General features: G+C 38.6%; 1 protein-coding gene across 1 annotated transcript in view; it reads right to left on the minus strand.

Annotated features, from left to right (window-relative positions):
- The window catches only part of LOC136262655 (uncharacterized), a 95682-nt gene that overhangs the window by 40705 nt on the left and 33172 nt on the right, over nucleotides 1-21805 (minus strand). The window contains exons 2-3 of the mRNA XM_066057015.1: nucleotides 12875-13337; nucleotides 10864-11022 (exon numbers count right to left, since the gene is read on the minus strand). Coding sequence (XP_065913087.1) covers nucleotides 10864-11022; nucleotides 12875-13324 — 609 coding nt within the window. The 5' untranslated portion in view covers nucleotides 13325-13337. The remainder of the gene's footprint in view (nucleotides 1-10863; nucleotides 11023-12874; nucleotides 13338-21805) is intronic.

Below are 21805 nucleotides of genomic sequence, written 5' to 3' on the forward strand. Positions count from 1 at the left end.
CCCCACATCCACATCATGTGATACAATAGGTGTCTGTTTTGGTACATCAGGAAATACATCTGTGAACTCCATGATCATTGAAGAAAGTTGTTCTTGTTGTGAGCAGGATAGGTGGTGTAGCTTGCTCTCAAGGTTAGCTAGCACTTCAGAATTCTTCAACTTCATGCTGCCATTTGTGATGTTGTCACATATGGATGGGCTCTCACCAACCTCTGTAAATCCTTTCTTGGTGACTAGGACTGGAGCAGGATGGTTAGCTGGTCGAACACCACTCTCAGATCTCTCAATATATGGCTTCATCATATTCACATGACATAAACGCTGTGACTTTCGCCTGTCAGGAGTGTTGATAACATAGTCCACCTCATTGACTTTCTTAGCTACCGAATATGGACCAAAATACCTTGCTTGAAGAGGGTGGTTCTGAAGGGGTAACAATACAAGCACTTTGTCTCCAACACTGAAATGACGTTGCTTGGCATTCTTATCATACCACAGCTTCATCTTGGTCTGGGATGATTTCATGTTCTCTTGAGCGAGCTCACAGGCTACTGTTAGTCTATTGCGAAGATTAGACACTTGGTCTAACAAATTGAGGGGTTCCTCTTTCAGCCAGCTTTCCTTCAACACCTTAAGAGGCCCACGAACAGTACGTCCAAAAACTAATTCAAATGGGCTGAAGCCCAGTGATTCCTGAACTGCTTCACGTACTGCAAAAAGTAGCAAGTGGATTCCTTGATCCCATTGCTTCTCATATTGAAAACAATAAGCACGAATCATGTTTTTTAATGTTTGGTGAAAACGTTCAAGTGCTCCTTGTGATTGTGGATGATATGCGGCTGATTTACACTGCTTAATCCCCAACTGATAAGTGGCCTGCTGCATGACATTCGACATAAAATTGGAGCCTTGGTCTGATTGAACCAAGGTAGGAAGACCAACCAATGAGAAAAACTTGACAAGGGATTCTACGATTCGGTGTGCTTTAATGTTGCGAAGAGGGATAGCCTCTGGAAAACGTGTAAACCTGCACATGATTGTAAGTAAGTATTGATTTCCAGATTTAGTCTTGGGCAGAGGGCCGACACAGTCTATAATAATCTCACTAAACGGTTCACTGCAAATTGGGATCGGTTTGAGAGGTGCCACAGGGATCATTTCATTAGGTTTTCCAACCATCTGGCACACATGGCAGGACTTGCAATATTCAGAAACATCTTTTCTCAGATGCGGCCAATAAAAATGATTCAGGATTTTCGCATATGTTTTGTTAACACCTAGGTGGCCGGCCATTGCTGACTCATGTGCTAGACTCAAAATCTCTCCCCTATACTTCTTTGGCATCACAATCTGGTGAGCAACTGTCCACTCTTCGTCAGCTGGAACATCTCGTGGTCGCCATTTTCGCATCAGTACTCCTGACTTCCAGTAAAAACACTGTCCATGTTTGCTGGCTTCATCTTCACTAATTGCATACTGCGCTAATTGAGCAACTTCACCATCACTTTCCTGATCAGCTATCAGTTGACCTCGGGAGGCGGGAACATTACTAATTTCTTCTACTGGGATAGAAACATGCTTTGCCGGTTGTCTGGAGCTGCTCTCTAACTGCTGACTGTGCTCAGTTTCTGCTGTGGTACTGGGAGCAGTACTGGACATCTCATCACCTAAGTGTCGGTCAGCTTGTGATTGAGCGCGACGTACAGCTGCTCATGTAACCACACACGCTGGGAATGTCTTGCCAAGTCCATCATCGGCAGAGGTTAAACACAGCACATTGCTAACGTCACTAATAACCTGTGGATCGGGTTGAACCCTACCACCTGCTAGGTCGTTTCCAAGTATCAGGGAGATACCTTCGACTGGCAAAGTAGGCCTTATACCTACTATAACAGGTCCTGACACTAATTCTGATCGGAGGAATATCTGGTGAAGTGGGACATTGATCACATCCAGCCCTATGCCTTGTATCAGTACACCAGATCCAATAGAGGTTTTCTCAGAGAGTGGCAGTGTGTTATCTACCAACAGGGACTGAGTGGCTCCAGTATCACGTAAAATTCTGACTGCAACAGTTTCTCCATCCTCTGAGAGGGACACATAACCTTCAGATACAAACGGGTGATAATCAGTCGAGGAAAGTGATTCATCACTATTCTTGACTGGAGGGACATTACGAGTGACAGGAGAGTTAACTGTACTGACCAAAAGATCACCAGAAGGATTATTTCTCTTCCGTTCCAAAGTCCAGCACTCTGAAATCACATGACCGCGACGCTTACAGTAGTTACATATGGGCCCTCCAGAGCCACCTCTAGACTGACGTGGTCTATGACCGTCTGCTACATTACCAGCTGACTTGGGTTTTGTGGGAGTACCACTATGGATATTGCGGCTGGATGGGTCATCTTGTGGTACACTACCATGAACACTACTAGGAGCTACGAAAGAGCTTCGGTGGGTTAATGAGTAGTCATCAGCAAGGGTAGAAGCTTGTTGGAGATTGTCTGCTTTCTGCTCTTCAATGTAAGTCTTGACATTATCAGGTAAACAACTTTTAAATTCTTCAACTAAAATCATCTGACGAAGTTTCTCATACTCTTTTGCTACTTCCTTTGATGTGCACCAGCGATCAAATAAAGCTTCTTTTGTGCGGGCAAATTCTGTGTATGTCTGCTTCTCGTCCTTTCTACACTTCCTGAAATTTTGTCTGTAAGCTTCCGGTACAAGTTCATATGCCTTCAAAACAACCTGCTTAACATGATCGTACTGTGAACTTTGCTCAACACTTAAAGCAGAATATACTTCTCTGGCTTTGCCAGTTAGTACACTTTGTAGTAACACCATCCACACTTCCTTTGGCCATGCTAAACTTGTTGCCACTTTCTCAAAATGGAGGAAGTACTTGTCTACTTCTTTTTCTTGGAACTGTGGCACAAACCGTATATGTTTACTTACATCAAATGTTGTGGCTTCAGGGGATTTAACTGGTGTGACAACAGCTTTCTCTAATTCTTTTATCTTCAACTGCACAGACAATTCCTTCTCTCTAACCTCGAGTTCGCGTAGTTTCAGCTGGCTTTCTCTTTCCCGCTCGCGATCCTGCAATTCTAGACGTTTAAGCTCGAGTACGTTGTTATCCACAGTTTTCGTAAGCACGTCATCAATGGTTTCTTCAGGAACTAATTCTTCGTCGACTAGATATTCCATAACCATCTTACAAAGTTCGTCCTTTCTAGTCATGGTGGTCGTTAATAGTTTAAAGTGCGTGGCGATTTGTTGCAACTGTCCCTTCTTCAAAGTTCGAACAACTTGTAACGAAGGTTCATTAGCAAAAGTGTCCAAGTTAAACTCTGCCGACATCTTGTACGAAATATTAGAATACAATAAAATAGCTCGACTTCACCGAAAACCTGTCAGTAAGAAACAAAAGAACAACAAAGAGCGACAACAATACGATGGAATACCTTTGCGGGTACCGTTAACCCGGTACCAAGGACTTTAAGTGATTGGTTAGAAATAATGGCGGACGCCTTGGTGAAGTCCACTCTTAAAGCAAAGGTGAATGACTGTCCTGCACACAAAGACAGCTGATGCAATGACTTCTTTTGTCGTCTATGTTGATTAGAAGATCGGTTCTCGGCGCGTCGGCTCCCGGACAAGCCCCCAAGTTTGTTACGGTACAACGTGTTCAACTCTTAATAACGCCCAGCTCATCCTAGGCGCATGCGTATTCAATAATACCATCACACACCTAAGACATCTCGTTCTTCTTCAAGTCTCCTGTGCTGCCATCAACACTGTCTCCTGTATGATAGGTGCACAATCAGTAATTCTTCTAACCGGTAGGTACATGTAGCTCATATAGCAGTGTGTTTTCAGCGATGGCACAGGCACAAAGTGTGACGATAATGGCTCAAACACTGAGTATAGACTAGGAATTAATGTATCCTGCCTTATATTTTGTGTGTGTACAAATGAATCAGGATGAAAATACAGTCTTTATCATAGATTACAAAATTAATATTGCATTAACATATCTAATGAGTTAGCCTTTTAAACCAAGGAGTCTCTGTTAGCTTACTACACTAATGTGCCAATTAACATATAATCCATAAATGGATTTGGAAAAAAGTACACAAACTAGACATATTGAAAATTTAAAATAAGAAATAGGGATCGCTAAAAAAAGCCACAAAACAAGAAGGGATCGCTAAAAAAAGCCACAAAACAAGAAGGGATCGCTGGGGTGGTAATGTAAACCACAAATCCCTATTTTGACTCTCTGTCATAAATCTTTAGTTATACATGCTCTGTCAATTTGAAGTGAGTCAAAATAGGGATTTGTGGTTTACATTACCACCCCAGCGATCCCTTCTTGTTTTGTGGCTTTTTTTAGCAATCCCTATTTCTTATTTTAAATTTTTAATATGTCTAGTATTATGTCACGTTGGTTGCGTGGCAGGTGTTTATCTGTCTGAAATGTGAAGTCCCATAGGAGTTTCATTGGATTACAGGAAGCGGGTGGTGTTTCCATGCACCACTTATCATTGATTTCAAAGCCACCCCCATTTAGTTACTGTAGCTCTAAATGATTAATCTTGGCAATGGCATCATGACACATTTTGCAAAAATTCTCAGCATTTTTTTAAAATTTGGAGCAATTACATTGCTACAACTGGTGAACAGATGATCAACAGTCTCTTGTTGTGAGGCACAGAGGCAGCAATTAGCAGAACTACAACTATAGGCTGCTGAAAAATCTAAATTAGTAGAAATGGCCTGGTCTTGATGTGCATATTCAGCCTGTGTTGGAATATGGTAAAATTGTCTGGGGACCTCACTATATCCTTGATCAGCAAAATAATTATATAGAGAAAGTGCAGAAAAGAGCAACCAAGTTGATTCACAACCTTCAGGAATATGCATATGATGACCATCTTGTTGAATCAAACTTGACATCACTAAAATATTGGAGCTGTTGGATTGTTCTGATTTATTTGTTGGATTGTTCTGATTTATCACTTGATGGAGAAAATGATGTGCGGTGGATCAAGAAACTCAAGCTGCAAAAGTGTAATCATGAATTACTGCTAAAAGGGGGCGATCTTAACGATAGAATAATTAATGCAGCTCATACACTATTAAGTGCACAATTTCCAGAAATCAGTGGTTTTCAGAGTACAATAAGGGCACACAATCTTAAATTCCAGCCAACCTGTAGTGATAAGCTTCCTGTCCAGATTTTACACGCAGTTAAACAATAGTTGCAGGTATACTGTATTGTACCAAAATGTATGTTTTAAATATCTTATATAGTGGGTTATAATAAAGTGTCTGATATTTCATGTGAAATAAAATACATGTAGTAAGTGTCACTAAAATTAGCGATTGAAGGTTATTGCTAGAAGTAGTATTTAATGCCAAAATCACATGATAATGTTTTTATCACACTTGCAAATTGATGTTTAGCGAATGACGCTGTATGCTAAACTTCTTTTCTTGCTATAAAATGCTGCAATACGGTTGTGGTTCTCAACATAGAAAGGTGTCAATGACAGGCTCCTTGGTACCATTACATGTTTACTAGAGAAGTTTAACATATATGTTTGTTTCAATTAAGCACACCACGAAAAGTGTAACATCTGGGTTTTTATTGCATGATGTCAGACAATGTCATTGGTACTACTTTGCTATTTTTGTTTGTCCCTGGTAGGAAGAGGAAATAGAAGGAAACCCATATATATACCTAAACTACATATGTGCATGGCCAATGCAATGGTATAAATCTGAACTCTATATATTGCCCTAAACTTATCATATACTAGTATATTAAAAATTATAAATTTAAAAATAAAGTAGGAATTCAAACGATAAAAAGTAATGAAACAAGAGAAGAACAATGGTAGCTATTACAGCATAGCTCGGTGGGAAATCCCTACTTTGGAATGATATAGCCATTATTTTGTGTTCAATGCCAATTAAAGTAGGAATTTCCCACCGAGCTATGCTGTAATAGCTACCATCATTCTTCTCTTGTTTCACTACTTTTTATCATTTGAATTCCTACTTTATTTTTAAATTTATAATTTTTAATTATACTAGTTTAGTTTTTTGTTAAGGCATACAGCTAGCTATGAACATGTGACTGTTCTATTAGGTTGACTGCTGTGTTGGAGTATCTCGAGGCAGTCTGCAAGATGTGCGCTTTCCAAAAAAGGGGCGTGGTTTCGATGATTACAGAGTATGTTGAGTCAGCCTTCCAAATTGAAGGTGTGTGGTCTACAGCTAGTGAAAGGGGTGTGTCATCGTGGTTTCAATCGATAGATCGATAATGCGTAGAATGAAGAATGGGCATGATCTTGTGACCTACCGTGAAGCTATCTAGTACCAGTACCTCCGTACAATACCCTCCGTCATTGATTATATCAGTTAGGAATATAATCTATTCCTCTGTACAGTAGCGTAGTCTAAGCGTCTTAAATAATCTTGTGGCATCTATTATGCTGTTTAAAGAAAGCCGGTGTTGATACGGAAAATTAACACCTCGATATGGTTTCGTTGGATGAAGAAGAAGACAAGCAGCCTGATTGAAGATAAAAGAAACGGAGTGTCTATATCCACCGGTATACCGGTATCAATAAGAGCCACCCACTAGCTATTGACACCGGTGTGTATGCCCCAAGCATTCGACTTTAGGGCACGCGTCTAGTAGTTCCCCGAGCATTCGACTTTAGGGGAAGCGTCTAGTAGTTGCCCCGAGCATTCGACTTTAGGGGATGCGAAAGTAGTGTTAACGTTAGGGTTAGGTCAGGTTCAGCTTTGGTTCCTTGTTCTTTAATAATATAGTACACCCTTGTGGTTTGCTACAATAGTTGCATTTATAATGTAGAAAACAAAAGAAGGTGGTAGCTGGTAGTGGTGGCTTAGTGGTAGGCCCCGTGACTCAAGTACGGAGGGTCCGCTGGGGTCGGGGATCCATTTTAACCCAACTTCTTTTTTCGTTTTTACAGTAGCTACTTTTTTGTCTAAGTTTTTTTTTTTGTAGTTCACCGGCATGGCAATATATAGCAACGGCCACTGCTTTCGTGGCTCTAAGCGCCACCGGTATACAGATGGTTATAGAGCCGGCCTAAAAGAAAAGACAAGGCGCAGAGGGCACACACTCGTCGGACCCCCAAAAGGCACATCCCACTGGTGAGTTTGTTATTGTGGCGTAAAATGGTGGCCGTGCGCTACTTCGTTTGGGCTCTAGGCTTGCAACTGTGGTCAGTGAGTGAGGCAGTGAGGCAGTGACTGAGTCTAAAATTCGAGTTTTGGTGATTTAAAAAAAAATTATATCCGGCCACCTGTAAGCGTTTTGTTGTATTTAATGCTGTTTTATGTAGTATATAGACTAGTACTATTCCGTAAAGGTGATTTTCGTCTCGTAAGATATCTCTAGGATGATTTTTAAAGATGGAAAATTTGGCGGCGTGCAAAAATTTTACCTGGATTCCTACTTAAACGGTACGACCGTACCGTTTGATACCTGTAGCTATTTTCTTTCAATGCACAAATCAATAATATTATGTTGTCAGTAGTTCGTATATAGCACTAAATTAATAGCTCCAAACATCAGCTTATGAAGATGAAAGTGATTCCTTCAGTTCTGTAGTTACCGATCAAAATTTTAAAGCTAGGTTGTCACAGAATTTGCTTGTCAGGTTGAATTATCATACATGTGCAATACCCTTATAGCTGAATCATTAATCTTGTTATTATTTTGTGCTCTTTTTGCCGGTACTAATCATTGGATTTGTACTTTTCGAGGTAAGTCATCCTCTTCTGTTTAGGTGATAGGACAGTTTAAGCACAGAGGCGAAAATGGACATTAGTGTTGTTTTACAAATTGCTAAAGTGTTCCCAGTCACAAAATCAATTTTGCAATTAAACAGACTAGCTGTGCAGCAACAAATTGGTATTCATGATTGTGGTGTATTTTCAGTTGCATTTGCATTTGAAGTATGTGCTGGAAATGATGTAGAGAAAATGCATTTTGAACAGTTTTTATTGAGGAAACATCTTTGTGTAGTAAAGGAAAGATGACATCATTTCCACAGCAGGTGAAAGCACAGCCTGTGCGTTTCTCAGTACTAGGCCTGAGCCTATTATGCTCAAAATTTTACCTATTATTCTTTCCAGAATTTCCCAAAAAATTCTCCTATTATTCTTTTTAATATTCTTGTATCCAGCCTATTATTCCATAATTATTCTCATTCAGTATATATCTGTGGCTAGTCGTTTAGTTTTCAAGATGCTGCTATAGGTAGTTTTGTCCAAATTACTAATAGCCATATATGAAGCATTCCACCTTACACATCATTTTTCTATCCATAATAGTTACAGCAGACTTAGAATAGCTATCTACAGTAATAATTCAAGTGTATTTAACAATTATTAGTGTATAATAATAATAATAATAATATACTGTAACTACTGCATAGCTACTAAGTTAGGTAGAAAATAATGCTCAAAGACATGAAGAGTATAAGATGTACAAGTTTCAGAATTGCAGATAATCATGCAGTTAAATCCCTGATGCTGGCTGCAGATTAACGATCTGACTGCTCTATTAGAGTATTTGAGCGTTCTATTAGAGTATATCGATCTTTTAGAGGCGTTTTAGCTCCTTTCAGCCAGCACTCCTGTCAGCTTTATATCATTTGTAGTAGCTTAACTCTTTCTTCTAGGTAATCAAGAAGAGACACGCCTCCTAATTCCACCGAATATTCCCGTGGTCGTCCGATTATTCTAAAATTATGCCTGTAACTATCCTATTATTCCGGAATTATTCTCACGAAATTGGTGACTTATTATTCTCAAGATTATGCCGGCATAATAGGCGCAGGCCTACTCAGTACGCAAAGTAGAAAGGATATATACGGATTTTCTGTGTTTGCAAAATGCCAGAAGAATATGATGTAAAGATGATCACCTGCGACAAATGTCATTTGTGGTTTCATTACAAATGTGTCCAAGTACAAGTTAACCAAAGCCAAAAACTGTGGAAGTGTCCTAATTGTATATGAATGGAGAAAACTGTTTTGACACTTTGTGTGTGTACGTGCATGCAAATATGTGTGTAGTAGTAGTAGAGAAATAGTATGTATTGTATAAATCACATCCATACATTTAATAGACTAAGAACTTTTTTGTCCATTTGAATAAATTTACTGAAAAACACGCAGCTCTGTAAACTACTCTAACAGAGCATTCAGTCGTAAAGCTGCTAACACTTAATTTCAGCGGGCACCACGGCTAAAGAAGATTGTAATCACTTGTGGAAAAATGCAGAGAAAATTTACGATATACATACTGAATGTGTAGTGCATGGTCGAGCTAGCTGGCTACTGACCATGTCACAGAGTAGCTAAACGAAGCCAGCATCGATGCGTTAATAGCTCATTGCAACAGTTTAAGTCTCTTTGAAATCGAAGCCCGGGGTAGCTTCTTGACGACTATTCATAAATATAGCTTTTGGTTCACACAAGGTTGACTTTAAGATGTAAACAAGAGTGTACTTGCGTTCTACATCAAGATTTGGTGACAGATTTCTTTTGTAGATTTGTAATTCACAGTCAACAAAGAATTAAGCGAAATACTAATATATATTTGAAGAGGGTAAGGATTGCTCTTTTACATCGAGAGTTGAGAGACTCAATTATCTGCAAGCTTTACGAGTAGTGCTGCTCGTCCAAAAATGGATATTTTTGTCCGATGATTGAGAGTATTGATTGAAAATACAAGGTGCAGAGAGCACAGACTCATTGGAACCCCAAACAACACATGTCACTGGCGAGTTTGTTACTGTGGTGTAAAATGGTGTCTTTGCACTGCTTGGTTTGGCTTCCAGCCATGCAAATGTGGTCTCAGGCAGGGCAGGGCAGGCAGGGCAGGGCAGGGCAGGCAGGCAGGAAAAATTCCATTAAATAATTTTTTTGTTTTTCTGCAGCAACTTGATGAAAATGTTTTGAAGGCACTTTTGGGCTAGACTTTATCCAACCAATTCTGTCATGTCATCATGAAGGGAAGTTGAGGTAGGTGTTTGGATGGTATTTAATCATGGGCCATGCCCACGCCTTTGTGGTCCCTACTACACAGTACTATCGTACAGTGGTGTATCTAGAAATTTTCAGAGGTTTAGGCAATGGAAGCAGCTTTAAGATATTCTTTCATGGGCACTAGTGGAAACAGATTCTAGAAATTGTGAATCTGCATGATATGCAATGCGTGAATGTGACAACAAAATTGCTGTATAGTAGTATGATTTCACATATCCAGTCCATGATTTCTTTTCATTCACTCTGAGTTTATAGCTATGAATAGGTTCTCCTACGCCTATAAATAAAAATAAGTTTCGGGGAAGTTTTCAGAATAGGTATTAGGGGTGGATCCTGGAACATGGCAATTCTAGCTACCTTCAGTCTGCCTATGTAGCTGGACTAATAAGCATGCAGCATCAGTAGATTCAGTACATACAATATGTAGGAAGAGGAGGGCACTAACATACTGGACAGCTGACTGACTTACATCAACAATTATTAAATATCACGTGCAGGGATCCCCCTAAAATGATGCCTTTAAAAATCACATCGTACATGATGAAAATCACCTTTACAGAATAATATTAGTCATTATATGTAGACGGTCTCCCTTGTTTTGCTGCTTTTATTTTTATTAAGCATATTCACATATAAATTTCACCTTTTCCTTGTACATGTACAGGTGAATATACGTACTTGTGTCAATAATTAATAGATGTTTTATTTCTGTTGTAATATATCACTTTGATACAATTGTTAAATTTCTTACTATACTTACCACAGGAGAAGGTTTTTGTTGCTTAACTGTTTCAGCAAAGTCAAGAGACAAATGTGCGGTCAACTGATCCATGGGCACAAACACAGCACAGTTATGATCACACTCAAAATGCAAAGTACCCTTGTGTCTACCATCACTTGTACCTTCTCCTCCTTTCTCCTATCACCAATATGTTAAAATCAAACAATTATAATATGAATGTCCAGTACACTTGGTACACAAGCAAACATACAAAAAATATATATTTAATTATGTACATAATTGCAGAAAAGGTTGCAGCCCAAAAATCATTTTAGAAAAGCATTAAAATTGTGATTTCAAAGGCTGCAGCCATGAAGAGCTGCATTGATATGAACTTTAATAGTCTTTTTTCTACTGACAGGCTTTATAATACGTATACAAGTGCAAGGAAAAATTAAAAATGTTACATTTGAGTAAGAATCATAGAAAAAAACAAACACATTGAAACAAGTCATCCTACACCTGCAGCTGTCTATAAGACTAAAGTAGGAAATAAATGTCTATTATAGTATAGCTGTGGTGTAGGTGACCTTGATTCCTACTCAATGTGTAGTAGTAGTAGTGGCAGCAGCAGCAGCAGCACTTACTATGATAGTGATGATTGGCATAAGTAGGTCTTAATAGTAGCAAGAGTATATAGTGTACTACCCTACCATTCTGTAGCAAAATGGTTATAATATTGGCTGTATTTTGATTAAATACTAGAGAAGCCAATATTTTAGTGTAAAAGTACTGGTACAATCCAATAGAAATAGTAGCCATACATCCAGTTCTGCATACATCTATGGCTTCATATAGCATAACTCTTCAAGGTTACAACATAATGACCTGGATTAACACCTCCAATGATCATTTTTTTGGATCTGACCATCCCTTGCTTGTCTAAAATCAGTATCTATTATTTAGTACTTCTATGGCTTCCACATATTTGTGTGGCACTATTGGTAACTTTAATGGTACCCTAAAATGGTACAAAGCAAGCAATTAAAAAATCATTTGGTGCTTTTATCAAAAGGTGAATGATTTTTTTGCTTAAGTCGGTTTAACACAATTGAGTTTTGTGTGTCTGCTATTAGAGACTAAACCTCATGGTTTCCTTTAACTGCTGTACATTATGTAGAATTGCTGTAATTATCTTTATAATTTAATACAACAATACAATAAAATGTGACTAAGTATGACAAATATAGTACATATGTTGGATCAATATTGTGTATCTCTTTTCTGTATAAGCTATAACAATTCTGTAAAATTCAGGAATAGCTATCTCCAGGAATGTTTACATAAATGGTAACAATATTATTTAGCTATCATGTTCAGAGAAAACTTTATTAAACTTCAAACTTTAAAAATTTTGACAGGCTGTAAGACTGGTTTTGTCAGACCATGCCAGTATATTTGTGGGAAATCTGGTCTTATTACCCATGACAGCAATGTGATTTTTCACCAAAAACACAAAGCTACATAAATAAGCTACCAAATTTTGTAATCAAAATCAGCTAGACTTCACAGTGGTGATTGGTCTGGGACCCCAGTCAAGTTGAGCTCTGACCAGCCTGGGGATGGCTGTGTGTGGCTGTACAGTTCTGTGGTGTTAAAGACCTGTGCTACCTTTCATTTTAGCCAGTTTTGAGGCCTGCATAACTTTGTCTAATTCATCCCTATGCCTTCCTCCTTAATTTAATTTTTTAAAACAGTTCCTTGCCCACCTCCACCCTCCTACCTTTTTTGGAGCTTACCTGGTAGAGTCAACATCAAGTTAAAACCTATCTAAAATGGCAGGAAACTTAAGTGTTGGCTACTTCTACTGCGGATGCTTTAGAAGGTAACAATTGGTATAAATTGTGTGAAAATTTGGTACACGTAGCTTCTACCATTGGTGAGCTACAACACACTGAATGCGGCATTTCTCAATACTTCTAAATATGTCATAAAACCAGTTTTCTCCAACTCGGTTGCATTTTTGGTGTGCTTAACAATAACTGCATACCAATAGTTCGATTCCAAAATGTGTTCCATATTCACAGGATAAACTTCCAATATACCTCACAACACCTTTTACAGGAGCAGAACTTGTAGGAATGGTGACACACACTTCAGAACCAATTTGTAGTGATTCTATCCATCTTAATTTATCCAGCAAATTCAGTCGATTATCTAGGCTGTTTACTCCAAGTATAAATCCCCTTTGCAAACTTGATATACCAAAGACAACTTCAGAATTAGCAAACAAATATGTTGTAGAAAAGGATTGTACATCTAGCTCATAGTTAACAATGAGGAGATGAATTTTCTTCACAGTAGCAACATCTGAAGGCTGAGCACTAATAACCAAAGAACCCTTGTGTACAGTGGTACGTTCCAGCTGCTGCTTATTACTAGGACCTAGCTTAAATCCTTGAACATCTTTTAGCAGTAATCCGTGTACTGGAAGCTCCATGAATTAAATTCAGCTACATAGAATAAAAGCACATCATATTATCTTCAAACTAATAAACCTTCCAGTATGTATGTAAACATGCACACTACGTCATACGTCGTCAGCCTTTTCTTACATTTAATATCACAACCTTTTCGAACTAGTTTGATGGTCAGATTCAATTCTTTTGGTTATCTATATAGATATCTATGCCAAAACAGCCAAGCTGTAAAAAAAGGGTGTGGCCCCAAAAAAGCCAGGGTAAAAAAAGTTGTGAAATCAAAGTGGTGGCCAGGAAATGGTTTTAATGTTAATCATTTTTAATAATGACAGCATCACACCCTGGCCTTTTTGGGGGGAAGGCAGATTTTCATTTGATGTAGGTATCACTTCTATTATTTATTTACTTCAATTACAGTATAAATGTAAATTTAATAAATCAATCAACATAAGTGAAATCAAAAATTTTTAAATTAATTACAATTATAGTAGTTGAACAGTTAGCATGCCAAATAAAATTATTAACCAATACACTTGGTAGTGTGTCGTATGGCTCAGAAGCTGGCTCACCACACATTGTGGGTATATTGACAGAAAGAAATATAATTTTCCCACATACATAGTTCCATGATTCTTAAGCAATTGGAACCAATTTTGCTGCAGTGATATATAGATGCCCACCAGGGGAGCCACATATTATATTAAATTTGAAGGAAACTACTCTAGCTATTTCCAAGATTCAAGCTGCCAAAGTTTCAGTTTTTTCTGCTGTTTCATTTCACACATTTTGCAAAATCTGCCATAAAACACAAATACATACTCTGAAATTTGGCATACTAGAGGTTTGTATTTAGTAATGCATTTAGTACTGGTGGCACTAGCGCCTGTGTAAAAAGTAAGGATATTGTATGCTTAGTGCAGAGGTTGAAATAGTTATTGTGCAACAATATTTATAAAGGGTCCTGTGCACAGGACAGTCACTGATAATGCTACTTTGAGACAAATCGAAAGCTTTTCTTATACCAAAACTAGTGGTGCAGTGAACCCCAGTAGTTTAATTTTAGACTGCACCATCATGAGAAGTGAATTACTACTAGAAATGTTGCGTTGTGTCTCTACTTTTATGGTCACTGTGTAGTGGAGTTGTACCAAATATTGAAACTTGATAACACATCTTTGTTGTACTAAGTTACAGGTATGTCCTGATCATATAGAAGAAAACTTACTGACAATGAACAAAGTGGTGAATATAGATTTTAGGAAGGATGATATACCTTATAACAACAAAATTTTCAAGTAAACTAAATTTGGCAAATTAGCAATCCGTCACCAAACCACCAAATTTAAAATTTGTCAATATTATTTTAATACCTCGTGTCCAAGCAGTTGTCAAGGTAGGTTTCAATAAACCAAGTGTGGCTTCATGGATACTACATGAACACAGCTTACTGGTAAATTAGTGTGGTTCCACGCATGCAAATGAGTGTGAGTTATGACAAGCTGCCTGCTGTAAGGCTAAACTAGAACTTGCACTCAATTGGTGGGCATGGCTCCATGTAAGCTTGCAGACAGCAGCAGGCATGGATTCATGCATCTGAAACATTCCAGAGATATGGCAAATTTATTGTTATTACAAACTAACTTTATGACCAATGCATTGAGTTCTGTGAATAATTAAATGACCAAATGGTGAAAAATCACTTTGTTGACAAATAATTTCAATCCAACCATTAACATATATATAAGAGATTTCGAGATAGTAAAATCAAGTGTTCTTAGTACTTTTCTTCAGTTTTACTGTAGCCTTTCATCACCTGAACGTGATCTGATATAATCATCCATATCTCCTAGCAAAGAAGAAGCTATGGGTGTGAAACTTCACAGCAAGAAGGTTTAATAGTTATTTTATCCAAATGTGCAAAATAATAATTTTTAAAATACTGAAAATTTTTAATTGAGTATTTCTACAACTTGTGCTTGTGCCCAAAAGGTAAAATCTGGTCATTGTCTGTTATTCCATGTCAAATCAACAAAGAATTTAGGGTCACCTCTAGAATTTTGACAAAGTTTGTACTACCTGTGGTGCTCAATACCCATAGAAATTTTAGTCCCATACACCACATGATTTTTGGCTTATGACCAAGAATATTAAATAACAATTACAAAATCAAATGTAATTTATTGCATCAACTCGTAAATTAGTTTAACAAGTTTCTGGGTCACATGAGGAGACATGCCATTGAAGATTGAATGGTCTAGCTCTACCAAAACTCCTACTCATCCACCGATTGTCATGGATATAGATCAGATATATGTGCCTAGAGTGTATACATATGTGTCTTGCTGTATGTACATATATACCACTTTCATACCTCACTTCAAAGGAAAGTGAAGTGAAGGTGTATCAGTGGTATAATAGCACTGCTATCAGTGCTCAGGAATGCATTAAGGGTGCTCTGTACAGTTCGTACAAGGCTTCCCAAGACATAGTCTGTTTTGCACTAAAAGAAATATTATGGTCACTTAATTAGTCTGTGACATGTTGACACATTTTAGTGCCCATAAATTAGGTATCCCATAGCAACAAGCTCACGCATCTTGCTATTCTACACCCTCTCACTTAAATTAGAACTACTCCATCATGTTTAATCCAATGGACATGAAATTTTCACACAAGCTACTTCAGTAATTTTGCCAAAGAAGAGTGTTTGCCATTTTTAAATAGCAAGTTCAGATGATAGTAAAGAAAAGGATTTCTGGGAGTGTCAACCCGAAAGATAAATATGTGATGAATGAGAAGCTAAAAGACAAAAATAAAAACGCACAATGGTTTGTGCTGTTTAGCATAGTGTATCATAAAAGTATCAAGGTTCTTGTGTGTAAACTGTAGGACTAGTTCTAGTATAAAGGGAAAAACTGTAACTCTTGTTCTAAAGCAAATTTAGCAGTTGGGTTTGGACTAAACTGTGTACTAGTGTTAGCTTATATCCAGTAAAAAAGTACAGAACATTTGTTAAAACCATTTGTAAGTTATAGAACAAATTAAATCTCATGGGAAGCCATATAAGCGGACTGTACAGAGCACCCTTAACAAGGGATGGAGGTAGTATAATACAAGGTATATCCCTCCCAGGAGATATACTACCTCTATTTCTTGTTAATGTATTCCAAGCATTCTCAGAAATCATCCGATTTCTTTGATGAAACTGTGTGATCACATCTGCTTTAATATAGTGACACTTCACAGGATCAATAGTGGGTTTTAGTTTTGTAAAGTGAGCCAAAGCATAGATACGAAAGTTGTGGACTTGGAGAAGAAGATACATAGTTCATTGTTTTACTGAATGAAGAAGGTCATAGGTTAGTTTATATTGCTGTTTTGATTGCATTCTAGTCATGTGGCAATGCCCAGACACTGGGCATAACACTTAATACACCTATCAATATGATCCTCGACTACCACAGATATGGGCTGAGGTGGGGGAAGGTGGGGATTTGCATCACTGTAAATTAAAATTCCCCACCTACTGGGGAAGTACTGGCGATGCAAACCCCAACCAAGTCTCGACTAGCTTGCAAACCCTGGGAATACTGGGGCTAGGATGGGGATTTGTACAGTCGTGTGGCATTGGTCTAGCGGTGAGTTGGCTTGAGTGGATTCTAGTACGTATGAATGTAGTAGCTAGCACCTGAGACACTCATTCCTAAAAAAAGCACACATTTTTGCTGCCTGAATGAATTTCTTTAGTTACGACAAATCCCCACTATGTCAGGAAAATTTAGCGATCAATTTCCCCACCATCCCTGACCTTTTCCCACTCTCAGCCCATATCTGTGGTAGTCGGGCATTACACTGATATGTGCATAATTGATTTGGCCACTAGTGTAAACATATTCATTGCTTTAGTTTGTTCATGGCTAGTAAAGTAAGTACTTTAGTGCACTTGAATTGACTTTATATTGCTGTTTTGACACCTGGTGCAATGTCATACATGCGTAGTGACTGGGCATGATGCTTAATTGACTAGGCCATTATAGAGCTGTAAACATATTCACCGCTTTAGTTTATTCATGACTAGTATAGTAAGTACTTTACAGTGAACTTAAGCTTCATTGTGAGCTGCTCAGCTCACATTTGGGCTTCCTGTGTTAATTGCGTACCCACAATCGAATCTTTCTGCATGCTCATGTTGATACACTTACATTCGACCTCTCAGCAGTGCCTTGTCATTGTTCATACGATGTTATCCATAATCGAAATTCACATGGTCCCATATAAATACACTTGTGAAGCATTCCTGCAGTTTCCCACACTTGTAGGTGAGTCACCCAAGTGGAATATATTAGTTATAACATGGGCACTTGTGATCTGCCTGAAATATACGCACTCGCACTTGGGGCTGTGCCCCTTGTGCTCATGCATATATTGTGCAATATTTCAGACAAATCACTCGTGCCCATGTTACAACTACTACATTTAAGGTTTTCATGACTTCCTAATAGTTTTATCTAGGTGCTGACTGAGGATTGAGGGCGGGCAAACTAGATGATAGTTATATAGAGTCCTGAATAAATAGTGGTATCACCATTGCCCCCTGCATGGGGTTTGCCACAGCAACCAACATGTTAGCTGTAACTTTGTTACAAAAAACCGCTGATTAAAGACTGGTGATTGACCTTTCAAGTGATATATAAATTAAGGGATATCACCTTAATTAAGTTCAACTTTAATACTTAATATTAAAAAAAAAGCTGCTTAAAACTATTTGAAATTTTTAGTGAATAATCATTGGGTCATGGTCTATGGTCGATGAAATTATTGTGGTGAGACCACAATGAGTTCAGCTACCTATGTTTACACAACTGGTCTCCCTAGATCACCCATGCCAGTGCATAAATGGTCTGGACTGAACATAAACAGTCTGCCTCAATACTTTATTGAATAGCCGCAGCTAATATGCTTATGCACCTGCTAATTATGCTGGCATGATTTTGTATATAAGTGTCAGCTAGCTACCTGAAGCATTATGGCTGATGCTACAGAGTAAAATAATTAAGATTGTCTAAATCCTTCCTCACGATGTAGTTCCTGAAAATCCATGTATATCAAAATCGACTGACACCCTATAAATTAGATAATTAAATGGTTAATTAATAGCTCTAATTGGGCAGTTAGAGATTAATTGAGAATGAGTCCTTCTTTCTGCACCTTTTCAAACATACTTAATATGTTACCAGATTTCACATAACAAGGCTTCCACACACAAAATCAAACTTACGTTTTTACCAGAAATGGATTGCTGGCCTAATACACTATCATATTACACACTGTACTTCCTTCAGGACTGGCAAGTCTGGTTTCTGTGGCAGCTTTCTTCCGACCCTATCAAAGCCACGAGTGGGAGATTGGTACCATTGAATTGCCATGGCTTTGTGATAATGGTGTGTAGTGAGCTGGGACTTCACAGAGAGTTCGGCAATAGTGTTCTCAGTCAATTTGGAGTGATTTGAGGGCCATGGTGAGCCCAAACTTGGCCTCTGGATTCCAATCGTCTTCTTGCTTCATTTTATACCCCTATATTGATAATGGTGTGTAGTGAGCTGGGACTTCACAGAGAGTTCGGCAATAGTGTTCTCAGTCAATTTGGAGTGATTTGAGGGCCATGGTGAGCCCAAACTTGGCCTCTGGATTCCAATCGTCTTCTTGCTTCATTTTATACCCCTATATTGATAATGGTGTGTAGTGAGCTGGGACTTCACAGAGAGTTCGGCAATAGTGTTCTCAGTCAATTTGGAGTGATTTGAGGGCCATGGTGAGCCCAAACTTGGCCTCTGGATTCCAATCGTCTTCTTGCTTCATTTTATACCCCTATATTGATAATGGTGTGTAGTGAGCTGGGACTTCACAGAGAGTTCGGCAATAGTGTTCTCAGTCAATTTGGAGTGATTTGAGGGCCATGGTGAGCCCAAACTTGGCCTCTGGATTCCAATCGTCTTCTTGCTTCATTTTATACCCCTATATTAAGCCCACCCACCGCCCCCCACCTTCGCACCCTATTACTACCACCTGTGATATTATTATCCGCTCGAGAAAAGCTGCCCAAAACAGGGCTAATTTTGGGTATCAGAAATGTATACACCCACTCAGTGATAGCTAGTAAATAGATGCATACTTGGTGCAAATTTTGTTTGCACAGCTGTAGGCACTGGGAAGTTATTACACAATGATTACTTAAAATCGCCATATCTCCTAACGAAGCTTTGTACGTCGAAGCCGGGTTTTGTCACATATACAGGCTGTAGGACCAGGTGTCCTACACACCTGTATTATATCAAGACACACGGTAGTGTGTCGTGCGGCCCAAGAAGCCGGCGCGCCACACCGTGAGTATATTGACAGGAAGAACGAAAACGTCATTTTCACACCTTTGTATCTCGGTGATCACTTATCTGATTGGAACCAAATTTGCTACACAGTTGCCCGCCAGCCAAGGGAGTCTACATTCCAAATTTGAAGGAAATCGCTCCAGCCATTTCCGAGATACGAGCTGCCAAAGTTTCGTTTTTTTTTTCTTCTTCTTCGTCTTTTCGCACACTTGCAAAAATTGCTATAACAAGCAAACGCGTACTCCGATCGCCTTGAAATTTGGCACACAGAAAGGGAGTCCAAAGGCGAATCCTAGCATCAACTTTGGTACAAATCCGATGAATGGTTCAGGAGTTATGACCGATTATTCGCGTAAAACAAGATCGATTTGTTGTCACGCCTACAGGGTAAACCGCTTCATGGAATGAGTTGAAAATTGCTATGTAGATGGAGTAACCATAGTAGGAGTGCCTTTTGGTGGTTTGAAAGGAATCGAGATAAAGACCACGGAGATATGACACAAAACCCAACCTGTGTCACAATTAGGCGATCGATTTTTATGAATAAAAAAGTATTAGTTTTCACGCCTACTAGGCAAACCGCTTAGAGCAATGAGCTGAAAATCGGTGTATAGCTGGAATAATCTTCATAGAAAGTCCTTGCAGTAGTACAGAAGAATCGGATTACAAACTACTGAGTTATGATTCGAAAGCCAACTCCGTGTAGCAAATGCGAGATCGAGATACTCTAATAGAACAGTCACCCTAATAGAGCATTCGGCTAATTTATTTACTCCATTATAGAATTTTATTACATCACAAGTTATTCTGTAGGGAGTTCAGCTGCAAACAGTTAATCTTATAGACAGTTCAGCAAGAAGACAGTCACCATGTGGAGAGTTAAGCAAATATACCACTATAGAGATTCAGAACATTACAAGTCACACTGAAGAAAGTTCAGCTATAAACAAGTCATGCACTGTGTAGAGAATTCAGCTACAATTAAGTCACTCTCTAGAGAATTCAGTTACACAGAATTCAGCTACACACAAGTCACTGTGGAGAGAGTTCAGCTACAAACAAATTACCCTTTAGAGTGATCAGCTACAAACAAAACACTTTGCAGGGTGTTCAACTGCAACAAATCAATTACCTTTAGAGCGATCAGCAATGAACAAATCAACACAAATCTACCTGTAGAGAGATCAGCTAGAAACAAATCACCCTGAAGAGCGTTCAGCTACAAAAAATCACCCTGTAGAGACATCAGCTAGAAACTAGACACAATGTAAGGAGTTCAGCTACAAGCAATCACCCTGCAGAGAGTTCAGCTAAAACAAATCAACCTGCAGAGAGATCAGCTACAAACAAATCACCTTATAGAGAGTTCAGCTACAAACAGATTACCTGTAGAGAGATCGGCTACAAACAAATCAACCTACAGAGAGATCAGCTATATACACACAAATCAACTTCTAGAGAGATCAGCTACAAACAAATCACCCTGTAGAGAGATCAGCTAGAAACTACACACAATGTAAGGAGTTCAGCTACAAACAAATCACCCTGTAGAGAGATCAGCTACAAACTAGACACAAAGTAAGGAGTTCAGCTACAAGCAAATTACCCTGTAGAGAGTTCATCTACAAACAAATCAACCTGTAGAGCAATCAGCAAGAAACAAATCACCCTGAAGAGAGGTCAGCTACAAAAAATCACCCTGTAGAGAGATCAGCTAGAAACAAATCACCCTGAAGAGACAAAAAATCACCCTGTAGAGAGATCAGCTACAAACAAATTGCCCTGTAGAGAGATCGGCTACAAACAAATCAACCTGCAGAGAGATCAGCTACACACAAATCAACTTGTAGAGAGTTCTGCTACAAACAAATTACCCTGTAGAGAGATCGGCTACAAACAAATCAGCCTGTAGAGAGTTCAGCTAAAACAATTCAACCTGCAGAGAGATCAACTACAAACAAATCACCTTATAGAGAGTTCAGCTACAAACAAATTACCCTATAGAGAGATCGGCTACAAACAAATCAACCTGCAGCGAGATCAGCTACACACAAATCAACTTGTAGAGAGATCAATTACAAACAAATCACCCTGTAGAGAGATCAGCTAGAAACT

The sequence above is a fragment of the Dysidea avara genome, chromosome 8 (genome assembly GCF_963678975.1).
Source record: "Dysidea avara chromosome 8, odDysAvar1.4, whole genome shotgun sequence".
Taxonomy (NCBI): Eukaryota; Metazoa; Porifera; class Demospongiae; order Dictyoceratida; family Dysideidae; genus Dysidea; species Dysidea avara.